At 42.0% G+C, this 24,088-nt stretch overlaps 1 protein-coding gene across 1 annotated transcript; it reads left to right on the forward strand.

Moving 5' to 3' along the window:
* Positions 1 to 2,923: 2,923 nt before the first annotated feature.
* Positions 2,924 to 23,200, forward strand: map1ab (microtubule-associated protein 1Ab). Its single transcript, XM_061035961.1, has 5 exons — positions 2,924 to 3,004; positions 3,641 to 3,778; positions 4,064 to 15,947; positions 16,528 to 16,760; positions 18,817 to 23,200. The coding sequence occupies exons 3-5, from the start codon at positions 4,217 to 4,219 to the stop codon at positions 18,970 to 18,972; spliced, it is 12,120 nt and encodes a 4,039-aa protein (XP_060891944.1). The 5' UTR covers positions 2,924 to 3,004; positions 3,641 to 3,778; positions 4,064 to 4,216; the 3' UTR covers positions 18,973 to 23,200.
* Positions 23,201 to 24,088: the final 888 nt, after the last annotated feature.

Below are 24,088 nucleotides of genomic sequence, written 5' to 3' on the forward strand. Positions count from 1 at the left end.
AATTCTTCCTGGTTGTTTTGTGTAAAAGGCTTTGAGGCGCCTACAAGAGGGGAGACATTGTTTTAAGCTGTGTCTATGTTGTGGTGGATTAGAGTAGTGATGTTTCCTGCCTGTTCCCTGGGTAAAAAGGACATTTCAAACTGTCTCTCATACAAAGATTCTTGTTAATTAGCTGTTTTTTGTTTTTTTGCAGTGACAGTGAACATGATTGGAGCAGCCTGTAGTAGCAGTGACAGTCTCTCCAGACGCTCTGTATTGTTGATGTTCTCTGACCCCCGCGAGAGAAACAGCAGTGTTTCATACCGACTTAGAGTGCCTTTGTTGTCGTAGTATCATGTTGTGCCAGTCTGCAGTGTCAGCGAGCATTCATCCTGCAGGCAGCCATCAGCAGCAGCAGCTAATGCAGTCCCCCCTCGTCTCTTTCACCTGAGAAAAGCACATCAGCAGGTCAAAAGGACGCGCTGTCTCTCTGGGCTTCAATCTTCTGGAGGTGGATTTACAGATTCAGGCAGGTGTTCTGCTGTCTGTGTTGTTGATGTTGCCTCAGAGTTGTGCGTTTTCTCTCCTCGACATTGAAAGTATCAAAGCAAACTTGCAAATCATCGCTCACCCTCGCAGCTTAGTCATGGTGCTGTGAAACCGGACGCGTCTGTGGGCAGATCTGCTGAAGTGTCAGAACTCCTCCTGACTGCAGCAGCAGCATCTTTGTTTGAACAGTGGAAGTGGTATCATCCGGTATTATCGTTCTCCGACCATCAACATAATCCCCTCTTCGTCATCTCTCATGCTCAATGCAGGGGTCAGTGAAATAAAAATATAAATGTTTTTTTTGTGTTGGTTACTGCAGTGTGTCTGCAGGGAGGAAAAAATATATGGCCGTCTGTGTGTTGCTACATCAACATAGGGAGCCACATCCTCCAGTTTGTTATCAGGATGTTTGTTTTATGAAGAAAATGTTTTGTGGATTTTATACTTCAAACCAGATATATGAAATTTCACCTCCTGTGTTTTTGTGTGTGTCTCAGGCCTCAAAAATCAATTTGAAATGTTCATGTTTTTTGTTTTCTTAGCAACCATGGAACTTTTTTATTTTCATTTTTTTTCATTCTGGCACTGTTGCTAGCTTGGACCTTCTGCTTCTCAAGTACTGAATTTATGTGCCACTCGTCCTATTATCTGCTCAGCAATCGTCAGTGCTGCTCTCAAACAGAAGCTTAAGTAGTTTATTTAGATAGCCTACTGTAGCACCCCTCAAACACCCTGGCAGGTTGCAAGGTGCGGGAATTTGAACAGGATGACATGATAAAGAACTACATAAGAAGTAACTAAAGCTAGGCTACTTTATGAACTACTCTCAAAGGCTAACTTTACTTTCTGTTTTACAATAAAATTAAAAATAGCGCCATAATCAGGTCAACATTTTTAAGCACCCAGTAGCCTACTTTGTTTTACGAGCAAATAACATATCAATAAGCCTTCACTAAGCTTGCTAATGTTAGCATGCTTTCACCAGATAATGATGGTGAACATGGTAAAAAGTCCTGCTAAATATATTAAGGTTAGCTGAGTCATTGTTGTGCATGTTAGCATTCTAATGTTAGGCTAGTAGAGCCATTTAAAATATTTCATAGTCCCCTCAGCAGGAGAAAAAACTCCTGCTATTTTGTATTTGATAATTTCACAGTCGACTATTTTGAAGATAAAAAGAAATTGTGGTTGACTAGAAAATCCTTCAATTCAGCTCTTATATCTTTATAGGTTTTATATTGATAAAACTTAGTTCATGAAGAATGAAGCGTAAAATACAATCATGAGCTGAAAGTGGATCTGATGGCTATGACAATCATCTTAACTCAAACTCTGAGAGCCTCTTTTTCTGACTCACAGATGATCTAGACCTATAAGTACTGTGCTGTTTGACTTATTGATATGAAAGCTGACCCATTTTCAAATTATTTTCTTTACTGTGTAGAATTAGCTTTCTTATCAAGTTGAGTCATGAATCTGAGCTCTGGATGATCCTTCCTCATACTTCCATGATGTCAGCTCTTCATACACCACTATAACTGAGGCTGAAAATGATCAACATCAGAGGTTTTCACAGAGAACACATGTTGACAGCCCGATCCTCCAAAAAAAAAAACACCAGCGCCGCAAACTCAGGGGATTCACTGAAGATCCTGTAGGATGGCAGAGTCACCGAGTTCTTTCTATTATTAGACCTTTCCAATATTAGAGCCTGCATCTGTGCTGTAACAAAGGGGAATTAAAAGCTTAACATCACCCCTTTGTGGAATTAACAGCTGATGCATAATTATGATGAATATGCATAAAGGACGTATGGAAATGTGTTCAACACTTTGTGACATGTTCTTTGTTTTTGTGTCTGCCAATTCCAATGGACTTTGTCTTTACTTAGAGTTTTTCATGTGTTGGTATTCATGGCCTGAGATGTTATAAAATCAAGCTATTTAAAGCAGCACAGTTTGTTTATGTTCAAAAAGTTAAAGAAAAGTTTCAAATCAAGTTTGATCTCTAAGTTAGAGGGTAACTATTGGTCTCTTTTCAGTGAATGCATTGTCCAAGGTTTTATTTTTAAATTTCACCCAGCAGACATCGATGACCTGTTTCCTTTTCTATCTCCTGCTCTTGAGTTGATGCACATGTGGGTCGCCGGTCTCTACATAATGATCACCTCGCATAGGATGCAGAAACGAGTATACTAAATCTCTTTGACTCAAAGAGGTTTTCTCCATCAGGTCAGTCTGGCTGTGGGCCAGCAGGATGTCCTCAGGCTAGACGGCTAAATGTCCGGTTACCTTGTTCACTTCACTCTTCCGATAGATGTTGATTAATTGAATCCCTGACTTAACTCTTAAATCACGAAAGATTAACTTCATGTTTACATTCTCCTCCTTCAGGACAAAGAACGCTTCACCACAGAAGTGATGTCCTAGAGACCGTGGTGCTCGTCAACCCTTCAGGAGACACCGTCTTATCTGAGGTAAATTTAATACTTTACAATATAGTACCCAGCTGGTTGAATTTACGCTATAGATTTGATCATGTAGTATAGAAAAGAATGCTGACTTAGGCATGTACCCATCAATTCCCTATATGTATGTATGGGCTTAGTTTGAAGTTTTTCATGACCAAAAAAGGCAACACGCCGAAAAAATAATCATGAAAAGACACATATTCTTGTTTTTTAATGCTGCATTTTTGCAGCTTGTGTCTCAGAGGGGGACAAAACTGCTTTCAATTTCTATATTTTTACAACTTTACAAGAAGAAAGTGGTCTAAAATGGGGACGTTATGATTTCAATCAGGATATATCTGATGAAAATAAAACAAGTTCAGACATTCAGTGCCCACATCTGAATATCAGTTTTCCTTTCTAGATATGTAGGCTATAAAGTATAAAAAACGTCTGATATTTGTGTCTGTATGATTCTTCTGTAGTTTATGGAGAAAAACACTTCCTAAATCTTGTTACCTTGACACAATTAAAGCCCATATTTCATTGCCAATGACTCAGGTATTTCTCTCTCTATCCTGCTAATGTTGTCTCTCCTTTAACCGTCCTCTGCCCCACCCCTCTTTCTCTCTCTCTCTCTCTCTCTCTCTTGGTTTGTCCCAGATCCAGTCTCTGGTAACAGACTCAGCAGGACACAAGCTCCTGGTCTTGAGTGGTCAGAGCTCAGATCACGGTGGCCTTCTCCTTCAAACTGGGGTTTTCACCTACCAGACCTTTTCGCGTGTCTTTGCTGATCCTGGGGTGAGTCAGATTTATCATTATCGGCAATTTTGTTGAAAAATACGTACTGTACTTTGATGAATGACTTATGGTGTTTAAAATAACTTAACACGAATGGATAAATAAAAGCTTTGTATTTGTTTTCATTGACCTTCACAGAAAGAGTCAGACTTGTTCAGAAATGCACAAGTATAATCCAGTTCCACAAACATGTTCCAATGACCATTTTTTTTTTTTTTTGTGTTTACTACATACAGTGTATGCAGGACTTACTTACTGATGTGTATGGGCGTGTCTCTCTGACAGGTCAGTGAATTATTGGGCACAGCAGCCCCCAAGCAGCAGGCTACACTCACCGTGTCCTGCCGCGGGGAGGTTGGCTGGAGCTCCCTGGGACAACATCAGATCCTGCGGGAGTACCTGGAATACAGACTAAACCCTGACCCTGTTCTCCCCAAGATGGAGGGCGTCACTGAGTTCACAGAGTACATCTCTGAGACGGTCGACGTCCCTTCGCCTTTTGACCTCTTGGAGCCTCCCACCTCTGGGGGCTTCCTGAAACTGTCCAAGCCATGTTGCTACATCTTTCCCGGCGGTCGAGGAGACTCTGCTCTCTTCGCTGTGAATGGATTCAACATCTTAGTGGATGGAGGCTCAGAACGGAAATCCTGCTTCTGGAAGCTGGTCCGTCACTTGGATCGCATTGACTCGATTTTGCTCACGCACATCGGTGCAGACAATCTGCCAGGTATCAATGGGCTGCTTCAGAGGAAACTAGCAGAACAAGAGGAGGAACAATCTCAAGACTCTACAAACTATAATGAATGGATGAAGAACCTGATCTCTCCTGAACTCGGTGTGGTGTTTTTCAACGTGCCAGAGAAGCTCCGTATGCCAGAATCTAATCTCAAAGTGAAACGCAGCATTGAAGAGGCCTCCCTGACTTTGCAGTACCTCAACAAACTAGGAATCAAGCCTGAGCCTCTCTTTCGAGTGGTCAGCAACACCATTGAACCCATTACTTTGTTCCACAAGATGGGTGTGGGCAGGTTAGACATGTATATTCTCAACCCTGTCAAAGACAGCAAAGAAATGCAATTCTTAATGCAGAAGTGGGCCGGCAACAGCAAGGCCAAAACTGGTATTGTGCTGGCAAATGGGAAAGAAGGAGAAATATCTGTTCCCTACCTGACATCAGTCACAGCCCTAGTTGTCTGGCTCCCTGCCTGCCCTACAGAAAAGATCATCAGAGTGCTTTTCCCTGGGAATGCACCACAAAACAAGATCCTAGAGGGGCTTGAAAAATTAAAGCACCTTGACTACTTGCGCTATCCCGTAGCCACACAAAAGGACATCGCCTCAGGAGCTCCTCCCTCTGGTGTAAAACAAACCAAATTAAAGCAAAGGACAGATAGCAAAGAGAGTCTCAGGTCGTCTCCAAAGACTACTGCAAAGGCCTCAAAGAAAGAAAGTGAAGGACAGGATGATGTGTCAGCTGCCACAGAGGCAAAGAGTGACTCGGTAAAGGAAAATATATCAGAGAAGACTGAGGAGAAAAAGCCAACTAAAACTATCAAATCTAAAACTGATGTGCCAGAAAAGAAAAAGCTCCTGAAAGAAAAAACCTTAAAGAAGCACACCAAGGAAAGGGTGTCAAAGATAGATGAGAAAAAGGACAAGGAGAAGAAAGAGATCAAGAGGGTAAAGAAGGATGACTCTGCCAAAAAAGATGAAAAGAAAGATGCTAAGTCCAAAGAGGACAAAAAGAAGGACACCTCGAAACCTGAGCTGCGGAAGATTACAAAGCCTGACCTAAAACCTCTTACACCAGAAGTCAGAAAGACATTACATAAAGCTAAAGTATCCAGTAAAGCCAAGACTGGAAAAGTCAAAGCTCCAAAGGCTGAACCTGCTGAGCCGAAGAAAGAAGCGCCAAAACCTGAAACTATTCAACCTAAACCAGTCGAGAATGGAGCTGTTGAGGGCATATCTGCTTCCTCGACTCCTGAAGACCTCACCAAGGAGTTTGAAAAACTAAAGCAAGAAGCCGCTGCAGCTGTAACAGCACAGCCTTCTGACAGTATTGAGGAGTCATTGGAGCCGACTTCACAAAGCCTTACCCAAGAGAAGCAGGAAGCACAAGAAACCACATCAGAAATTCCACCTGGCGCAGAGTCTCCAGAAAAGGAGGCAGCAGCTCCAGAAGTGGAAGCCGAATCTGAAGAAAGAGAGAAGGAGTCGACTCAAGAAAAAGAAGATGAGTCTCAAAAGTTTGAGGATGAAGGAGCAGCGTCTCAGGACGAGGAAGAGAAAGAAGAAGAGGCCCCAGCTGCTGAGAAGAAAATAGAAAAGGAGGAGGAGGAAGATATGGGAATTGGTGAAGAGGAAGATGAATCAAAATGGAAGGACAGTCAAGATGATGGACTTGACAGGAAGCATGAGATAGAAGAAATGGAGAAGACGGAATCTCTCGCAGCAAAATTTTTGACTAAAGAGGAGCTACAAATGGAGGAAGAGGAGGAGGAGGCTGTTGAGAAAGCTGAATTGGAAGAGGTAGAAGATTTAGACGTAATAGCAGACGAAGAGATCAAAGTCAAACCTGAAGATGCAGCTGAAGAGCAAATGTCCCATGGACTTCTCGCTGCAGCCAAAGAGGAAGAAGAAGATGAAGAAGAAGAAGGCTACCTGTCACATGTTGGAGGGGCCACAGCTCCCATAACCTCAGTAGCTCAAGGAGCTGCCGCAGCTGAACCTATCTCCTACATCCAAGACGAGACCATTCCCGGCTACTCTGAGACCGAGCAGACCATCTCCGACGAGGAGATTCACGAGGAGGCAGAAGAAAGGATACCACACCTTCAGTACGATGTTGGTGCTTACGACATATCTGTTCCCGATCAGACTGGCTCATTTGTAAACATTCATGGCATGAGGGAAATGCAAGCTGCTGCCATGACAGAGAAAGGCTATATTCCAGGTGTGCACGAGCAGGTGTCAGTGTTCACCAACATCATTACAGCTCCTCTAGCAGAAGAAGAGCATGTGTCTTCTGCAACGTCCATCACAGAGTACGACAAAATATCCTCCTTCCCTACTTCTATCGCTGAAGACCAACCTGTGGCGTCTGCCGGGGCACCTACAGCTGAAGAGCCACCTAAAAGCCCCGCTGCTGCGTCGACCCCATCTGACCAAGGCAAAGAGCTGCCACACTCTGCAGGAACTCTTTCACCACCGTCTTTAGAGGATGACAAACAATCTAAGTCTCCCTCAGATGACTTACAGCTCCCTATTGCTGAAGTTAAGGTGGCTGCTAAAGCTCCAGCTGCTCAGGATGAGGAGGAGGAGGAAGAAGAAGAGGAGGACGAGGATCAGACTCCTAATGTTGACATGTCACTTGAAAAACTCCAACAGGGCTACGCTTCTCTACAGAGCAAAGAGAAGGATATTGAAACTCTGACTGGCTCTGTGCCTCCAGTTTCCGCATCTGTGCAAGACATTAAACAAATCCATCTACCGGTTGAAGAGGAAAATAAAGATGCAGTTGCACCTAAAGACATTTCCTCTGTTGTGCCTACTAGACGTTTTGGATCTGACTCTGTAACTTCAGAGAGTGAAGAGCGCTGCTTCAGTCCGGATGACGTCACTGTGAAAATGGCCTCCCCTCCACAGTCCGGACCACAGAGTGCAGCTCACTCTCCGCTTCGTCAGTCACCAGTGGAAGACAAGACCAAGGTCTCGCCTGATTTGGAAATGCACAAGCAAGAGGAGCTCCTCGATGTAGCCGCAGAAACTGAAGACAAAACTGAAAAGAAAGATGAAGCAGAAACTGAGATGAAACAAGATGAAGGCAAACAGAACGCAGAGCAGCAGCAGGGAGCAGTTTCAACATCTTCTGACGTATCAGTTGACATAAAAGAGGTTTCAGCAATGAAGGAGCCAGAAGAAGACTTCTCATCAGTGGAAAAAGATGAGAGGAAACAGGTAGACACAGTCCCCATTGTTGGAACATCTTCAACCGAGGTTCAACCACCCGTGTCAGAGAAGGATTCCCTCCTGTCATCAGGACAAAGTGATGAAGTGGTCGACAAAGGGCTCAAAGACACAGAACCTAAAGTGCCTCTTCAAGGTAAATTTCCAGAAGGGGAAAGTGGTTTCCTTGATGATGATGATGACAAGAAAGGTGATGATGATGACCATGATGATAAATCTGCTGTTAAAACCACCGATGCGGAACAGGAGAAAGAAAAAGACGACACCTCCGACGGCATAAAAATCAAGGATGAGCAGAAACAGGAATCTGTCATCCCGGAGCACATTTCTGCTGTTGAGTCTACCACGGATGAGAAAGCAGAGATGGAAGCAGTAAAGGACGAAATCTCTGACATCAAATCTTTAAAAGATGACAACATTGAGGAAATTGTCATCAAGGATGAGCAGGCAGTGCCCGAAAGTCCAGAGATTGAAATTGTTGCTTCGGACGCAAAACAAATCAAAGATGAACAGAAGCAGAAAGATGTAAAAGAAGATTTTGACCTGAAGACCACAGACGAGGTGAAGGAGGCAGAGGTTCAAAAGATTGAGGTGTGTGATGGTAATATTGAAAAAGAGGAAGACAAGAAAGAGACAGAAAATGGTGATACTGTTGATATTAGCCCCATCAAAAGTGAGGACAAAGAGATTGAAAAAGCCCAAACAACAGATACTGAGCCTGAGCCTGTTAAAGACCATCTAAAGGAAGAGGCAAAGAAGGACGATGTTACTACAAAAGATCCTCCAAAAGATGAGAAGAAAGAGACGGAAACATCTGATATCAAAGTATTTGAAGTAAAGGAAGAGGACATAGAGACGGTAAAGATAGATGCTTTCACAGATAAGCCAGGAGAAAAGGAGGCGATGGAAGACTCTACTGCTAAACTCATCAAAGAGGAAGACATTATTAGTAAGGTTGATGTGTCTGCTGTAACCATTACAGAGGAAAAGAGGGATGTGATTGATGCTATCTCAAGCCTCACCAAGACTGAGGAAATGGAAGCAACAGTGAGTGGAGAGGAGAGTATTTCTGCCAAGCAATCCATCGAGCAAGAAGAAGAGAAACAAGAAGATAGCTCTGACACCAAACTCTCCAAGGATCAGGAAAAAGATATTGCAACAAGCAAGGGGGATGCTTACATCTTCAAACCTACAACAGAAGGAGAAAAGAAGGATGAAACCAGTAAAGATGACACTGCTGCTGTAAAAATAACGAAGGCAGAAGAAAAAGATGAATTCCCAAGTATGGAAGATCTGTCTGCTGTTAAACCAACTGCTGGAGAAGAAAATGACCAAATGGAAAGTAAAGAAGATACACTTGTGATAAAACTTGTCAAGGTTGAGGAAAAAGAAGAACTTCTGAGTACGCAAGATACATCTGCTGTTAAACCGGCTGATGGAGAAGAAAATGACCAAATGGAAAGTAAAGAAGATACACTTGTGATAAAACTTGACAAGGTTGAGGAAAAAGAAGAACTTCTGAGTACGCAAGATACATCTGCTGTTAAACTGGCTGATGGAGAAGAAAAGGAACAAGTGGAAAGCAAAGAAGACACAGTTGAGATCAAACTGAGCCAGGTAGAGGAGAAAGATCAACCCCTCAGTATAGAAGATACTTCCAAACCAACAGCTGGAGAAGGAAAAGAACAGGAAGAAAGCAAAGAGGATACTATGCCATTAAAACTTAGCAGAATGGAGGAAGAGCAGGTGATGGTATCCAAAGATGTTGCTCAAACAAAGGCAGAAGCAAAAGACACCCTTGAGGAGTCTGTCAAATCTGTCATGGAGGACGACAAGGGGCAAGAAACGATCAAAGATGAAGACGTCAAAATCACCAAGATAGAGGAAGAGGATGTGATAATGAGGGAAGATATTTCTGCTGTCCAAATGTCTGAGGATAAAATGAGCCCAAAGGATGACACTGTCGTTGCCAAACCCTCCATGGAAGAACAAAAGGAGAAAGATCTCGGTAGAGATATTTCTGCTGTTGAAACGGCGATAGAAGGAAAGGAGAAAGCAGTGGATAAGGACGAAGCTATAACTGTGAAACTATCAAAGGAGGAGGATTATAGTGATGAAACTAAAACCATCAAGGAAGAAATAGATACAGTGACAGTTAAGGAAGACATTTCTGATATCAAACCTACAAGAGAGGAGAGCAAAGAGGAGGCCAGTGAAAAACCTCTTGCAGCTGAGGATGAGAAGGAACAGATGAAGGATGAAAAGTCAGATATGAAGCTCATAAAAGAAGAGACAAAAGATGAATTTTATGAGAAAGAAATTCAAGTCAAAGAGGAACCCCTGGAAACAGGGACAAAAATAAATGACATTTCTGATTTGGGGTCTGTAAAGGAGCAGAAGGAAAAAGATACAGAGGACACTTCTGTTGAAACCATGAAGGATGAAAAAAGTGGCATGCCTATCAAACAAGAGGCTAAAGAGCAGACGAAGGGTGATATCTCAGAGCACAAAGCAATTTTGGATGAAATGAAGGATAAAGACTCTGAAAAGGCCGACAAAGAAAAGGAGAAAGAAACAGACTTAAGTGTTAGGCATCTCCAAGATGATGCTGGCCATCTCTCACAGCCTGAATCTAAGGTAGATGATAAAAAAGAGGTAGATCTTCCCGGCCCTCAGACCTCAGAGGAGAAGGAAACTAAAAAGGATGATATTTGCGACATTAGTGATAAGCATATACATGAAGAAACCTCTGATATGCTTACAGGATCTCAGAAAGAAAAAGAAACTTCTTCTTCATCAATGGAAGTGCAGCCAGACATCTCTGTGAGTACATCAAGTGAGGCCCTGAAACCTGTGAAAGGTGACATTTGTGTGGCTCCCAGCCTAATGCAGAAAGAGGAAAAAGAACAAGATGAGGAAGAAAAGGTCATAATAAGTCCAGAAGAGAAGATGGAGAAAGAAAAAGATGATGCTCATGTCGCTGAACTTAGCAAAGAACAGAAAATGGAAAAGGAGCAAGAAAAAGAATACACCTACGAAGACATCAAAGATGAAAAGACGATTAAAGAAAAGGATGCCGCCGATGTGAAAACAGACGAGATCACTGAAAAGGAAAAGTATGACTCGTCTGATGCAGACCACACAAAAGAGGAGAAATGGGAGAGAGAGGAGTTGCAGGAGAAAGCGCTGGATAAAGCAGTGAAACAACCTGCTCAGGCAGCAGTAGAAGAAGAAGCAGCAGCAGCAACAGCATCCAAGTCAGATTACAAACCTGCATTTGTTCTCCAGTCCTCGGATGAAGACAGGGAAGATGAAGACGAGGAGGACATTTGTATGGGAGGAGCAGGCTCCAGACCTTTGTCGGTGGAGCTTAAAAAACCAGAACATGACTTTTCCTCTGCAGGTCTAACCTCTTCTCAAACACCACAGACAAGTGACCAAACTAAACCACCAGTGACGCAAAAGATCACAGTTATAATACCAACACTTACAATGCAGGAGCCCTCAATAGATGAAGACATCAAAGAAGAATCCAAACTCTCACCCGAAGCAGGCAAAGATGTGAAAACAGAAATCACACCTGCACCACTTGCCAAGCCAGAGCCGTCCTTTGATAATGTCACATCAAAGGAGGAGGCGTCCTCTGTTCCAAAACAAGAAACAGCCTCTGATATCCCCGCGGGTAAAGCGCAACCAATGTCAGACTCAACTGAGAAAAAGCCTATGTTGTCAACAGTTTCAAGCAGTGACAGTCAACAGAGGAGCAGTACACTTTCGAGCACTGAGAGCCAGTCCAGTGTGGAAGAAACCCCGCTACAAGACAAACAGATACCACCTCAGGCAAGCTCATTTGCCAGTGCTACGGAAAAGACAAAACTGGACGAGAAACCAGAAAAGGAAGCCGAGAGGGAGATGGAAGGAGAGCGAGAGGTAGCTTCTCCAGGATTATCAAAACCTTGCTCTTATTTCATGTTGGACAAACATTCTCCGGGTGCCAGCCAGGCTGAAATTCCGAAATCTGATACTGTAGAAATGGAGAGAGTTGAAAAGTTGACCTCAGAGAAGGAAACGGTTAGTGAGAGCCTTGGAGATGAAAAGCAAACATTTGGTGCATCTAAGTATGATCCTTATGAAAAGCCCATTCCAAAAGATCATGACTTGGACTCCAGAGATGAAAGTGAAGTAGCTCTAGGTTTTGATCACGCCTCCGATATTGGCATCGATGACAACAGAAGAACAAGCCTGGCAGAGGCTGGAGCAGCCATGTTCCTCCTGGATGATCAGTACAAAGAAGAACCTCTGTCCTTCAGTAGAGTTGACTACAGTGCCGTGTCCCTCACAGAGAGCGAAAGAAGCAGCCAACACAGCCCAAGTGCCTCACCCAAATATGAAGATAGAGAAAAGGGCCAGGAGGAGGAGAGTGAGAGAGAAGAAAGACCAGAAACACATTATGTTGACAAGAACTTTTCATCCATGGACACCCAAGATAACAAACTGTTGCAAGCTGCTGAGTCGTACTCTTTTAGTCCCAAAGAGGACAAACCAGAGAAAACGGAGAAAGAGAAAGAGGATATGATGGGAGGTGCTGCAGCAGCTTCTCAAATAGCTGTAACTGAAGACAGTGATAGTCTTTCTATCTGTGCAGCTGTACAACCAGCAGGCACATCATTAAGACAAGAATCAACCTCTTCATCATGGAGTCAATCAGATCTCAGTGCCCAAGTTTCAGCTTCTCCTGCAGCCTTTGGAGAAATAACATTTAAGAGAACAGAAAAGGAGAAAGAGAAAACTGATGAGTCGCTCAAAGACAAAAAGGAGTCCTCTGATGATGAAAGAGAGGGATCAGCGTGTGGTCGGCATTCACCTGCAGAAAAAGACATTTTACCACACAAAGTGTCACCTATGAAAACTGAGGAATCTTCAAGTGTCTCATCTGCGGCAACATATTCAGGACAAGTAATAGATGATAATGTTTTGGCATCTGACAATAGTCAAGTTAGCAGCTCTGCCACTTCTAAATCAGTGTTAGATTTCCCTGACAGTAAAGAGATCCTAATAGAAAAAAGGTTACTTGTAGAAGGAGAAGATTTCAATGTTGATGATGATGACGAGGATGAGGAGGAGGAAGAGGAGGAAGAAGAGGAGGTGTGTAGTGATGTCGATATGGAAAAAGGTGCCAGAGAACAGTCTGAAAAAGAGATGTGCAGACGTGGATCTGATGATAGTGCTACGTTGGCAGAGGTAAATAAGAACTCTCAGTTGCCTGACTTAAGCTGCCATAAAGAGGAACCAATCTGTAAACCAATACCTGATGAGGCCTCTGCATCTAAAGTCACAGAGACAGACAAACAGGACCTTAGCAAGACAACACCCTCTCCTGAAGCAAAACAACTCAAAGACGATAGTACAGGTTTTGGTGGAGCCATGTCCAAATCTCCTGAGACAAAAAGCGAAGATGTGAGTAAAACAGACCAAAGTGCTCACAAAGAAGACGAAAGCTGTTTAACTAAATCAGATGCCTCAAAGCTTCCTGAAACAGAGAAAGAAGAGGACACAGACAGAAAGCTGTTGTCTCCTTTGCCTGATACAAAGAGAAGGTTGTCGTCAGCAATGGAATTTACCTCCTCCGAAGTACTACAGTCACAAAAAGCTGATGAAGACAAACCGTCTCAATCGCCAAGCTTTTTGACAAAGGAATCTTCTCAAGCAATGCCCATAAGCAGCTTTCCAGGAATCTCTTTGCCACCTGACAATTCAGAGCCTATACCCAAGGTTTCATCTAGTTCCCCTTCTCCACTAGGAAGTAGCTATGCAGATATTGGACAGAGCAGATCTGAAGGTTCCTCTGAGCCTTCATGCAATGAAAGGAGTCAAGCAGGGTCAAAGGAGGAGACCCTTGTACTCTCAGATGCTTTCCATCTACCCCAACATATAGATGATAAACCTTTCAGTCAAAAGGACTTGAAAAAAGAAAATCAAGCCGAAAGGCAGACAATAGATATAACTGCAACACATGAGGGAACTACCTCAGCTTGCACGTACACCACCTTAACATACTCAACTTCAACATTCTCCTCTACATCATACAGTTTTTCGTCCTCAGCTTCAACATCTTCCCCTATGAGCCAACAGTCTGGAGACAAGGTTGAAACTTACACAACACTATCACGTTCTGAGGTATCTCTTGCAAAAGAGGAGTCATCATTCAGGACAGAGCCGTCAAGCTCCTGCTTTGGAGGTTTTCAGAGAGATGAGTACATGGAGGTGACAAAACCTGCAACAAAAGTTTCTTTTCCAAGCCAATTTGATGAGACCAAACCATTGTCTCCAGGCTTGCCTACCACCGCCAAGCAGACTGTTGATCAAGACAGTGCTCTAAAGCCTGAAAAAGAGACAAAGTCAAGCATAGATAGTTTTTATATGTTAGAGACGAAGACTGCAACGTCCTCTACAATACCATCCACACAAAGTATGGAAACAGTAAAGGTATCAGAGAGTTTATCCACATCAGAGGCTTGCTTTGATGTATCCCCCCTCCAAAGGGCTGACTCCTCTGACAGGGTGTGCCCAGTGTCAGGACAAGATAAGCCTGAAACACTTGAAATGGAAGATAGCACCCTACCATGTCGTATTGAATGTGAAAAAATCAAAGTGGCTGAGCAAAAAGAGACTGCATCGTCTACAACTGATTCAAATCTGGTGGAGAGTACCACTCTCTCCACTGAGAAGACCATTACCATCACAGCAACGACTGTTGTGTCCAAACCAACTCAAGAGACTGTCACAGATACTTCAAGTTGTGATAGTGAAGCTAGCAAAACCTTATGTGCCACAACAGTCTTGTCCAAAACAGAAGAAGATAAAGAGAAATTGGAGAAAGCAAAGGTGGACAAAGACGAAAATACAAAAAGTACTATTGAACCTTTTAAGGAAGATGCAAAGGTATCACAAAAAGAAATGATGGTGGCACCATCTGATCCAAATATGTGTAAAAAAGGAGAAGATGTTAAAAAAGGAGAGGCAGAAAAGTTGGAGGAGAAAAGTTTGTTGGACAAGCCACCAGAGAGATTACAGGGGAGGAGAAAGAGCAGCATATCTGATTGGGAGCTAATACAGAGGCCTGATGAATACCCAAGTGCCCCTCCTCCAGGTTATGGTGATGACGATGAGGAGGAGGTGGAGGAGGAAGCAATGGAGTGGGTAACCAGTGCCCACAGTGCCTCTGTGTCTTCCTCAAAAGATCCCTGTCAAACAGAAACTTCTAGCAAAAGACCTGTAAAAGCTGATCGTCCCTCTGACTTGAACACTGGAGCCGCCTCCTCTTCTGCCTCCCATGCTAGCTTTTCCTCCTGCGAATATAAACATCGCAAGGGAGAACTATCGCCTTCATTCATCAACCCAAGCCCTCATCTGCTCTCCAGTGATGAGGGTGAGGAGGATGAACACAGTGACCACTCCCAAGATGCTGACGAGGATGATCAGGAGCAACACTCAGTGAAGAGGAGGTCACACAAGCAGAGGCGCCAACATCCTCAGAGTCAGCATGGAGACTCTGGACAAGGGCCACATCAGATGCCTGGCTTGTCGTCTGGCTTGGCTGTGACATTAGCTGGAGAGGAAACACCCCCAACATCAGTGAGTGAGTCATTGCCTACACAGTCTGACTCTGACGTGCCGCCAGAAACCGAGGAGTGTCCGTCAATAACAGCCGAAGGAAACCTGGACTCTGACGAAGACGCTGAACATCTGCCAGTAGACAAATTATCTGCAACTGGAGCTTCAGGAGGTCACCGTCCTCCCTCACCAAGGTCTACTCAAAAGACTCACGATCCCCTCCCCACACCGATGAAGGACCCCCATCCCCATCCTCCCCATCCAGATGTGTGCATGGTAGATCCAGAGGCTCTTCTCAATGACCACAGCAGCACAGAGAAACTTCTCAAGAAAGAGCACAAGACCACAAAGGGCCTCAGGAAGAGCAAACCCAAGTCAGCTTCCCCGGCCCGCAAAAATGAAGTCAGGAAGAGGTCCTATACTCCAGTGAAGCAGACTTCCAAGGAATCTGCTTCTCCTCGATCAGCCTCCCTGAGGAGGAGGGACACTGATAGAAGCTCCAGGCTGAACAAGATGTCTGAAACCCAGAGTGCTAGGAGTGACCCGGGAGTTAAAGGCTTGGTCAATGGTGTCAAGAGCACATCAGGTATGTTAAAGATCTTTATATCCAGCAGCTCATGATGCATTGTCTTTTATTACAATACAATTATTGGGCTGATAAGAACTGTCTTCAGATGAGATTAAATCAGAAAACAAAATTGATTGCACTTGTGCTCCCTATATACAGGCAATTAGTAGAGAAGATATTTCAATTAACCTTTATATAACCAAAGCCTTGACTCTCAACAAGGAGAAAACACATTTGGTTAATTTCTCATCAAAGCTTTTATCACTTGTCTTATAGAAAAGTTATTGGACCTCAAATATTAATATTTTGGGGACTTGATTCAATCGTGTTGGCGCCTTAATGCTCGCCTGTGTGAAACTGTAGCAAGTCTGCAATTGATAATATGAGGTTGGGACATGAAACAGATAGAGGTTGTTTAAAATAGTGCAGGGGGCATAATGAAATAGAAAACAGCAGCACATTGAAATAATGGATATGCAGAAGAGACATTGAACAAAAGGTGCATTGATACTTTGTGGACATATTTTCTGAATAATTGATTGTTCTATTTTTACCCTACAATTCACCTTAGATCTGTTATGCTCCTGTTCATTTCCAGTCAACAATTCTCAGAAAACAAGCTCAGCCGTCCCTGCTGGACCACCAGTCTATGTGGACTTGGCCTATGTACCAAACCACTGCAGTGCAAAGAACGTGGACCAGGAATTCTTCAAAAGAGTGAGAGCTGCTTACTATGTGGTGAGCGGGAATGACCCGGGCAGTGGAGAACCCAGTCGTGGAGTCCTAGATGCCCTGCTGGAGGGCAAAGCTCAGTGGGGCTCCAATTTACAGGTACAGTATATTCATGTTGTCTTTGTCAGTCTGTCTATACAAACATGCCTCATAATGACTGTCCTCACGTGCGCCCAAACCGTGTACAATCTTACACTTAGTAAACTGTAGTGACTGTAGATGTTTTTTGGTCACTTCGGTGGGGCTCTGGCAAACACTTGCAACTCAGCAGGGGAAAGCGGGGATTTTCTTTGGCCTATAGGCGGATAATCTCTGACTCTAATTGGGCATATAGTTGAACAATGAAATAAGCTCATGAACCAGATCCAGGAGCACTGATCTCATCATTGTCCTTGGCCGAGTTCACTGAAACTACTCGACCCCAAGAGGCCTGGTGAGAATCGGATTCACCCTAAGAAACTGATGGCTCTGGACATTGTTGGCTGTCTTGTTTTTTTTTTTAAGTTAGAGGTTGTGGAAGGATGTGCCCTATTTCTTTTGTTATCAAATCCTTCCTGGGAAAGTTTATTCCAGGGAACTCGAGAGGTGGCTTGGGCAGATAGTCGAACCTCAGACACAGTAGGAACATTGCAGGTTCCATCCAGGTCATGGAACAGTGGATCATGAGGTAATCATTACCTGACATGGCCCTGCAATATTGAAAGGGTTACAAAGGGTCAGTATTCTCTAAAAAACTTCATCAGATATGAAGGGGAGATCATAGGGGATTGCTCATCAAGTGTATGTGTTTTGAGGGAATGACCTATAGCCATTTCCCTTGGGGGTCCTGTGGGTTGTAGAGAAAGATTCTGGTGTATAAAACCAAATTAAGACAATTGTCTGTATCCTGTGTACAAAGAACTGTTAGTAGTTTATGTGGTTCTGTTGGCTCAATAAAAATTTTACCATCCGGTATCTCAGGGTTCATGTGTGATGGTTAAATGGATCATGCAGTGGATGTACAGATTAGGGCAGATTCAGTAGCTATAAAGGAATTGTACTGAGGAAGCTGAGGCAGAAGGCAATGCTCTTGAATTACTAGTCAACCTATGTACCTTACCTCACCTATTGTTATGAGCTTTGGGTCGTGACCTGAGGATCGAGATTGCAGAGACAAGTTTCCTTAATGAGATTCCTCAGCAGGGTGTCTGGGCTTAGTCCTACAGATTGTTGCAAAGGTGCTCCAAGTAGAGCCACTGCTCCTTCACATGGAAAGGAGCCAAGTGTGATGGAGTCCCCTTCTGGGCATTCCTTTCATGGTTTTCTGGGCATGCTCAAATCCCATCTGGCCTGGTTATGCCAAGGGATGCCCAGGAGGAGGTGGGAAAGGTTTGAGGAAAAGTAGACTTCTGCAATAACTTGCTTATTGCTACTACAACTGGGCCATGTTTAAGTTTAAAACAATGGATGAATGAATACTTGGATGGATGATTAAAAGCTGCAAATACTTTCTTGGTGTGAAAAAAAGGATCCAGGTCAAGGATCTAGTTCGCGTGTGAGGAACATGGATTGGTACTGGTTGACATTGCCTAATGGTTGGTTCTAAACCAGTTAGCTCATTAAGTTCTTATAATGACAGTGGCAATGGTGGTTACTTAATAGACATCATTGAAGACTGTAAATCCCTTTAAGAGCAATTCTTATAGGAATGGTTATACATTGTCCTGTTAGGATATTAAAAGGTCCTGCATATAATCACTTTAAATCCATTTGTTTTTTGAATATATCAAATAAATGTACCAGTAATGATAAGTCAATGACTTTATGAGCGTGAAAGTTACTCAAAGGCCTTTTATAAGAGCCAAGCGTCTTCTTTCCTTGATCTCTAATCTTTGCATTAATGTAAAATAATCTAAGCAAACTCCCGGCTGAAGCTTCATATTTAAAACACAGAAATAAGAGCTTTATCATCCATCGTCTCATCTTACTGCCTGTAAAGGCTCACAGCCATCCAGGTCATGGTAGTACAAAGTCTATTCCGAAAGGTAACTGGACTTCAACCAAGTCCACTTGACTTTTGGATTAAACTTTGAATCTCATCCTACTCTTTGCCAGCGAGTAAAAACAGTGTACTGAACAATCTTTTTTCCATTTTGTTTCTCTGCCTCCCCACCAGGTGACTCTTATCCCCACCCACGACAGCGAGGTGACCCGGGAATGGTACCAGCAGACCCACGAGAAGCAGCAGGACCTGAACATCATGGTTCTGGCCTCTAGCAGCACCGTAGTCATGCAGGATGAGTCCTTCCCCGCCTGCAAGATCGAATTTTGAGCTTCAAGCGCCATGCTGTGCTCTCCTACTCTTGTCCCATCCTTCCCCTCCCTGTCATGCGTCCTCACTGGAGGTAGAGCGAGCGGACAGCACTCTGCTTCTTCAAAGCTTCTCGCTTACTCATGGTATCACTCAAATGCATTTACTGCAACCCTCAAACCACTAGATTATGTTAGCTGAAATCAAAGTCAGAAGTCTGGGTTTGTGCTCTGCGTGATAGTGTGGGGTTATCTTGCAAGTAATAAACTACTTTCATGTTTGTTATCGCTGTGAGTAAACTGTTTGCCCTAACACGTCTCTTATTCAAGCACCAGTTGTGCTTGATCAAAAAATCTTAAAAGCTTTCTTTGCCGCATATCTAACAAATACCCATCTTAATCCTAAAACTTACCACAAACTACAGATTAGTCAAGTGTTGGTCTGAAAATGTTGCCTTCAATCAAATCAATCTCAAATGTAACATTTTCAAAAGTGGCAAAATTCTTGTTCAAATGTTCAAAACAAGTGCCAAAACACTGAAAAATTCACATTTCTCAAGACTGTCTCCTAAATGAATGAGAGACTGATGACTTCATGCAGTGTTTTATAAGAGTAGAAATGTTCCATAAGTTTCTTCATATGAAGCTTCCATCCATGCACATGGCAAAACCCATAGGTTGCAGCTCTGCTCACACAACAGTAGTTTTTGGAAATAACTCAATAGAGACATAAATTGATGTTATGTAAAAGAAACAATGTTCCTTCTTGTCATTTTGTGATGAAGTTTTAGGGGATGCCTGAAGTTGCCACTGTTTGAAATCTCTCTCTTTCGGCTTTTACGGCTTTGCTGGTGCATGATGCTTGCAATTTAGCTCAGACTGTCCGAACTGCATAGGGTTAATCGTTTCTTTAGCCAGCCTCTGAGTGTGGAATGCAGTTTAGTGCAGATAGATAACTACACCTGTTTGGCTGTCTATGCTCAAGTGAATTCAATAGGCGCCAGGCAAAGGGACGATGTTTGCACAGTAATCATATCTCTGCTGGATGTAACGGTTCCTCTTTAAGTCGTATCACGCTCTCTGTTGGTCATATGTACTCCTGTATACGCACAGTATAGGGTAAATGTTTCTACATCAATACGATTTGTTGAAAGATTAGTTATTTCGTGATGATGCAGCAAAATAATGATCATGAAGCGAATTTTGATGAGGTTTAATTTTTCCATCATTTCCTCCTGTTCAGCTACATTTTACCGTCTGTTGATATCGTAAAGCGATGAAAAAAAAAACAAGCATTGACCTGAGACAAATGTAGCAACGGAAGATTGTCTGCTTGTTCCCTTAGAGGAACGTTAACATCAGTTTGAACTGCAATATTTTTTATTTATTGATGGGGTTGTTTTCAGGATAGAAATATATACATATATATATACTTATATATATACATATATATGTGTATATATATATATATATATATGGAGTGTGTAATAGGAGGCTTCTTTCACGTGCCTTTAGCTTGTGGTTTTGTAGAGAGGGAATTATTTGAAGGACATGTCAGCCATTTTGAAGCAGAGCCAGGGTAAAGAAAGGAAACCAAATGTAAGGACTTTGAAACAGATGACAAATCAGTCAATACAGAACACACGCAAACCTTCGTCCACAACCAGGACACTCTGAAATAGTCAAACTACACAATACAAACTATTCTGAAATGTCACTTTCAAACCAACATGAATGTCTTCGAGCAAAGTATTGCACCAAATAGGAATGTACTTTTAAGAGGTGTGAGAGTTGAAAAGTTGGATTTTTGTGTGATGATGATGACAGGGATAGAAGTAGCAGAGAATAACTTGTATAAAATATATTATAGATACTTAAATATAAAGAATTTTTACGCAAAGATCCTCCCAACTGAGTGAGACAAAAGCTCACTATGAAGCAATTATCTAATCTTAATCCCAGAGACGTATGTATAGAACGAGCATGAACGTGAATGTTTAGGATTGTACAAGAAGCAGTTATAAAGTAGGAATGTCTTTAGAGTACTTTTTGTGTTTGTTAGTTCACAATGAATGCACAGAGTAGCTGTTTTTGTAACGCAGCATGGGTTGGAGAGTGAGGTAAAGTGTGAAAGGTCTTTTTGTTAGAAAGACCGGAGAGAAGCACATGTGACCTTTATACACATGGCCAAGTTAGAGTTTGTGTATAGGAAGATATTTTTATTTGCAATCCATTCAGGTTTAATTTTCTCCTTTACTGTTCTCAGAAGCAAATGCATTTTTTTAATTATAATTAGTTTTGGTCAAAATAAGAAAAACAAAGCAAAGATGTTTCCATCAAAAGGTGGATTTATTTTTTTTGCTTGTTTGTTTTGTTTTTATTTGAAGCTAAGGGCAGGCGAGGCGGACGCTTGGATTTCTAGAAAGTATTCTGTTTGAGGATTCGATGACAGATTGATTAACAAGATGTCAGCAACTTCATTCAGCTTTTTTCTCCAAACTGATAAAAACATGAACAACATGGTCAGCCTGTATTAGCCTGGGCCCCTCCCCCCCCCTCTTCTGTCAAAACGCTAACACTACTTTTAAACTGGATGTTTCAAAGCCTCAATATTCAAAGATTCACAAGTTGCCACAGAATGTAATTATTTTTCTAAACATTATATATCCCCATGATGTACTGTTTAAGAGGCAGACATAGCTTTTTTTATCCCACTGGGGAAGAGTCTGATGCAGGGTGTTTATTACACAGCTGGGAACGCACAAGTTACACACACACACACACACACCTTCGTCTGAAGGGAGTTCATAATCTAAAGGCCAGAACACAACTTGCACACGATCAAATTGACTCCCTTGTATACAGTCTATGAGTGTTTGTGATCTGGTCGAACAACAAGTGTTTTTTCAGCCCTTCTTCAATGCTGTCTGGAAATGAGGAGCTTTTTCAATGTATGGATCAGATTTTGTGGATGGTCTGATGTGTCGTATACAGTCTTTGAATCCTGTTTTTAAGTTGGCAGATTCCAAATAACCGGCCTTGAGCTATACAAATATTTTTTTTTTTTGTCAAGGCATCAGTTGAACGCTGCGAGTCGCTTGATGATGACCGTCTGACTATACACAAGCTGAATGCACTAAACAGGAAATCTATTTTTCTGAATGTAGAGTTGGTACTACTATGCGAACGTTGCTGGATCAAATCAAGTGACAAAAAAATAAATAAATACATAAACAAAAAAAAAGGAATAACTCTCACACAAACTTAGACAGATCTAAATGTTAGGGAGCGGGCGGATACTGGTTTCTGTTTTGACAAACTGTCGCCTCAGTTCCAGTCGTATCCTGAAGGGGGAGACAAGTTTGACTTTTATCGAGTCAGCGATCCCACAATAGACGTCTGAACAGTAACACAGAAAAAGTACAAACTGCAGCTGCAACTTTTCCTGAAAATGACTTGAAACACATGCAGACTCAAAAAACAAACACCAGTAAAAAACGAAAAACTAAAGCTACATGTACACATCTGTACGGTACGCAGAATTGTAAATATCGCTCTGGAAAAGGAACAAACCGGAAAGATACAAACAAACTATCCTTCTTCTTCTTGTGACACCTGTTCATTTCTCGCTGATTTTAGTGACAGTGCGATACAAACTGCTAACTTCTCCTGGAACTAAGAAAACAACAAACATAACGCAGACAAGATACAGAACGAGAAAAAAAAAAAAAAGTGCATCTTTCAGTTCCATTCCATCGCCATACCTGCATTAAAATGACGATATCATTTGATCACGATATGGTGTCATCTGTCCATCTAATCTATCTGCATGTGATTTATTTAGTTATAATCCTGAATGTAATTGTTTAACATGGAAATATTAATAATAATAAAAAGATACACTGCTATTTTAAAGAGATATATTTGAAAAAAAAAAGAAGCTAATTGTCTTAACTGGTACTGAAATGACCTACAGTAATATAATACTGGGCTGTGCTTTTATTGTTTGCCCTATTAACATGTTGTTAAGAAGACGCTGTATTTGTAGTTCTGTTCGATTCTCTCTCTCTCTCTCTTTCTCTCTCTCTGTTTTGCATTGTAATAATCTTAGTTCTGTTTTTCTTCCTCAGTGCAATATTCAATATCTCTCTGTCTCTTTAAATCTAACTGATAAAACTAGAACTACTGCAAATTCATTGTAAAAGGGAAACAGCCTGGTGATCATCAATTAAAGTTCATTGAAATCTAAATATGTTGCTGTGGGTGTTTTATTTCTTATCGTCTCTTTTACAGGTTTTTACGGTGATCAAAACAATTCCAAAAGAGCTGCGATGACCAATCCATTAGTCAGTCTATAACAATCAATTGCCAACTAGTTTTAATATCCATTCATTGTGTCAGTAACATTTCAGGGAAATATGTCAAACATTTACCGGTTATAGTTTCTTAAGTATAAGGAAAAGTTGAATACCAGCGACCAACAGGGTCCTCGGTACACAGCCGTCCTATGTTCTCAGGTGCCGGTCGGCTGCAGGAAGATGCAATGAAAAAATAAATACATAATCCGCCAGAGACTGAAAATTACTTAAGTGTTCATGGGCGAACCTGTGGAGGCTACAGGCTATAGCTACAGGCGAAACACGGTGTTCACTCCCAATAAAGTGGTTGTGATTTTTAGTGTGCAGCAGATTTTTTTTTTCCATAAGGAAAAGCTACATTTTGTGGCATGATGATGATTGTAAATGAAGCACCCTTGGGAGTTTTTAACTTTTGATTGAACTAAAACTATTTGAAGATGTCAATAATTAATATTGCTACAGAAAAACAACTTTCAATTTTACCAATACAGAATTGAAATGCTAGAGAACCGTGTTTATGTACTCCTAGAACATACAAATTAAAGACTTGCAATGACATGAACCCTCCAATCAAATCACACAACCCACTGTAACATCATTATGTAAATAAGCACATGAATAGGCCTGTGGTTACTTTGCATGCTACAATAAGATGATAAACGAGCTGATCATCACTGCTAAAATGATCATCCCATAGGTTCCCTGAGTTGTATGTTCACTAACATTATTTACATTAAAGTTTGAATTTCAAAAGAATGAAGAGTAATGGATTTTTCACTT

This window comes from Labrus mixtus, chromosome 4, assembly GCF_963584025.1.
Source record: "Labrus mixtus chromosome 4, fLabMix1.1, whole genome shotgun sequence".
Taxonomy (NCBI): domain Eukaryota; kingdom Metazoa; phylum Chordata; class Actinopteri; order Labriformes; family Labridae; genus Labrus; species Labrus mixtus.

Coding starts and splice junctions, on each gene's coding strand:
- map1ab (XM_061035961.1), top strand. CDS start 4,217: ATGGAGGGCGTCACTGAGTTCACAGAGTACATCTCTGAGACGGTCGAC. Junction 15,948..16,527: donor TGGTGTCAAGAGCACATCAG/GTATGTTAAAGA, acceptor GTTCATTTCCAG/TCAACAATTCTCAGAAAACA. Junction 16,761..18,816: donor AGTGGGGCTCCAATTTACAG/GTACAGTATATT, acceptor CCTCCCCACCAG/GTGACTCTTATCCCCACCCA.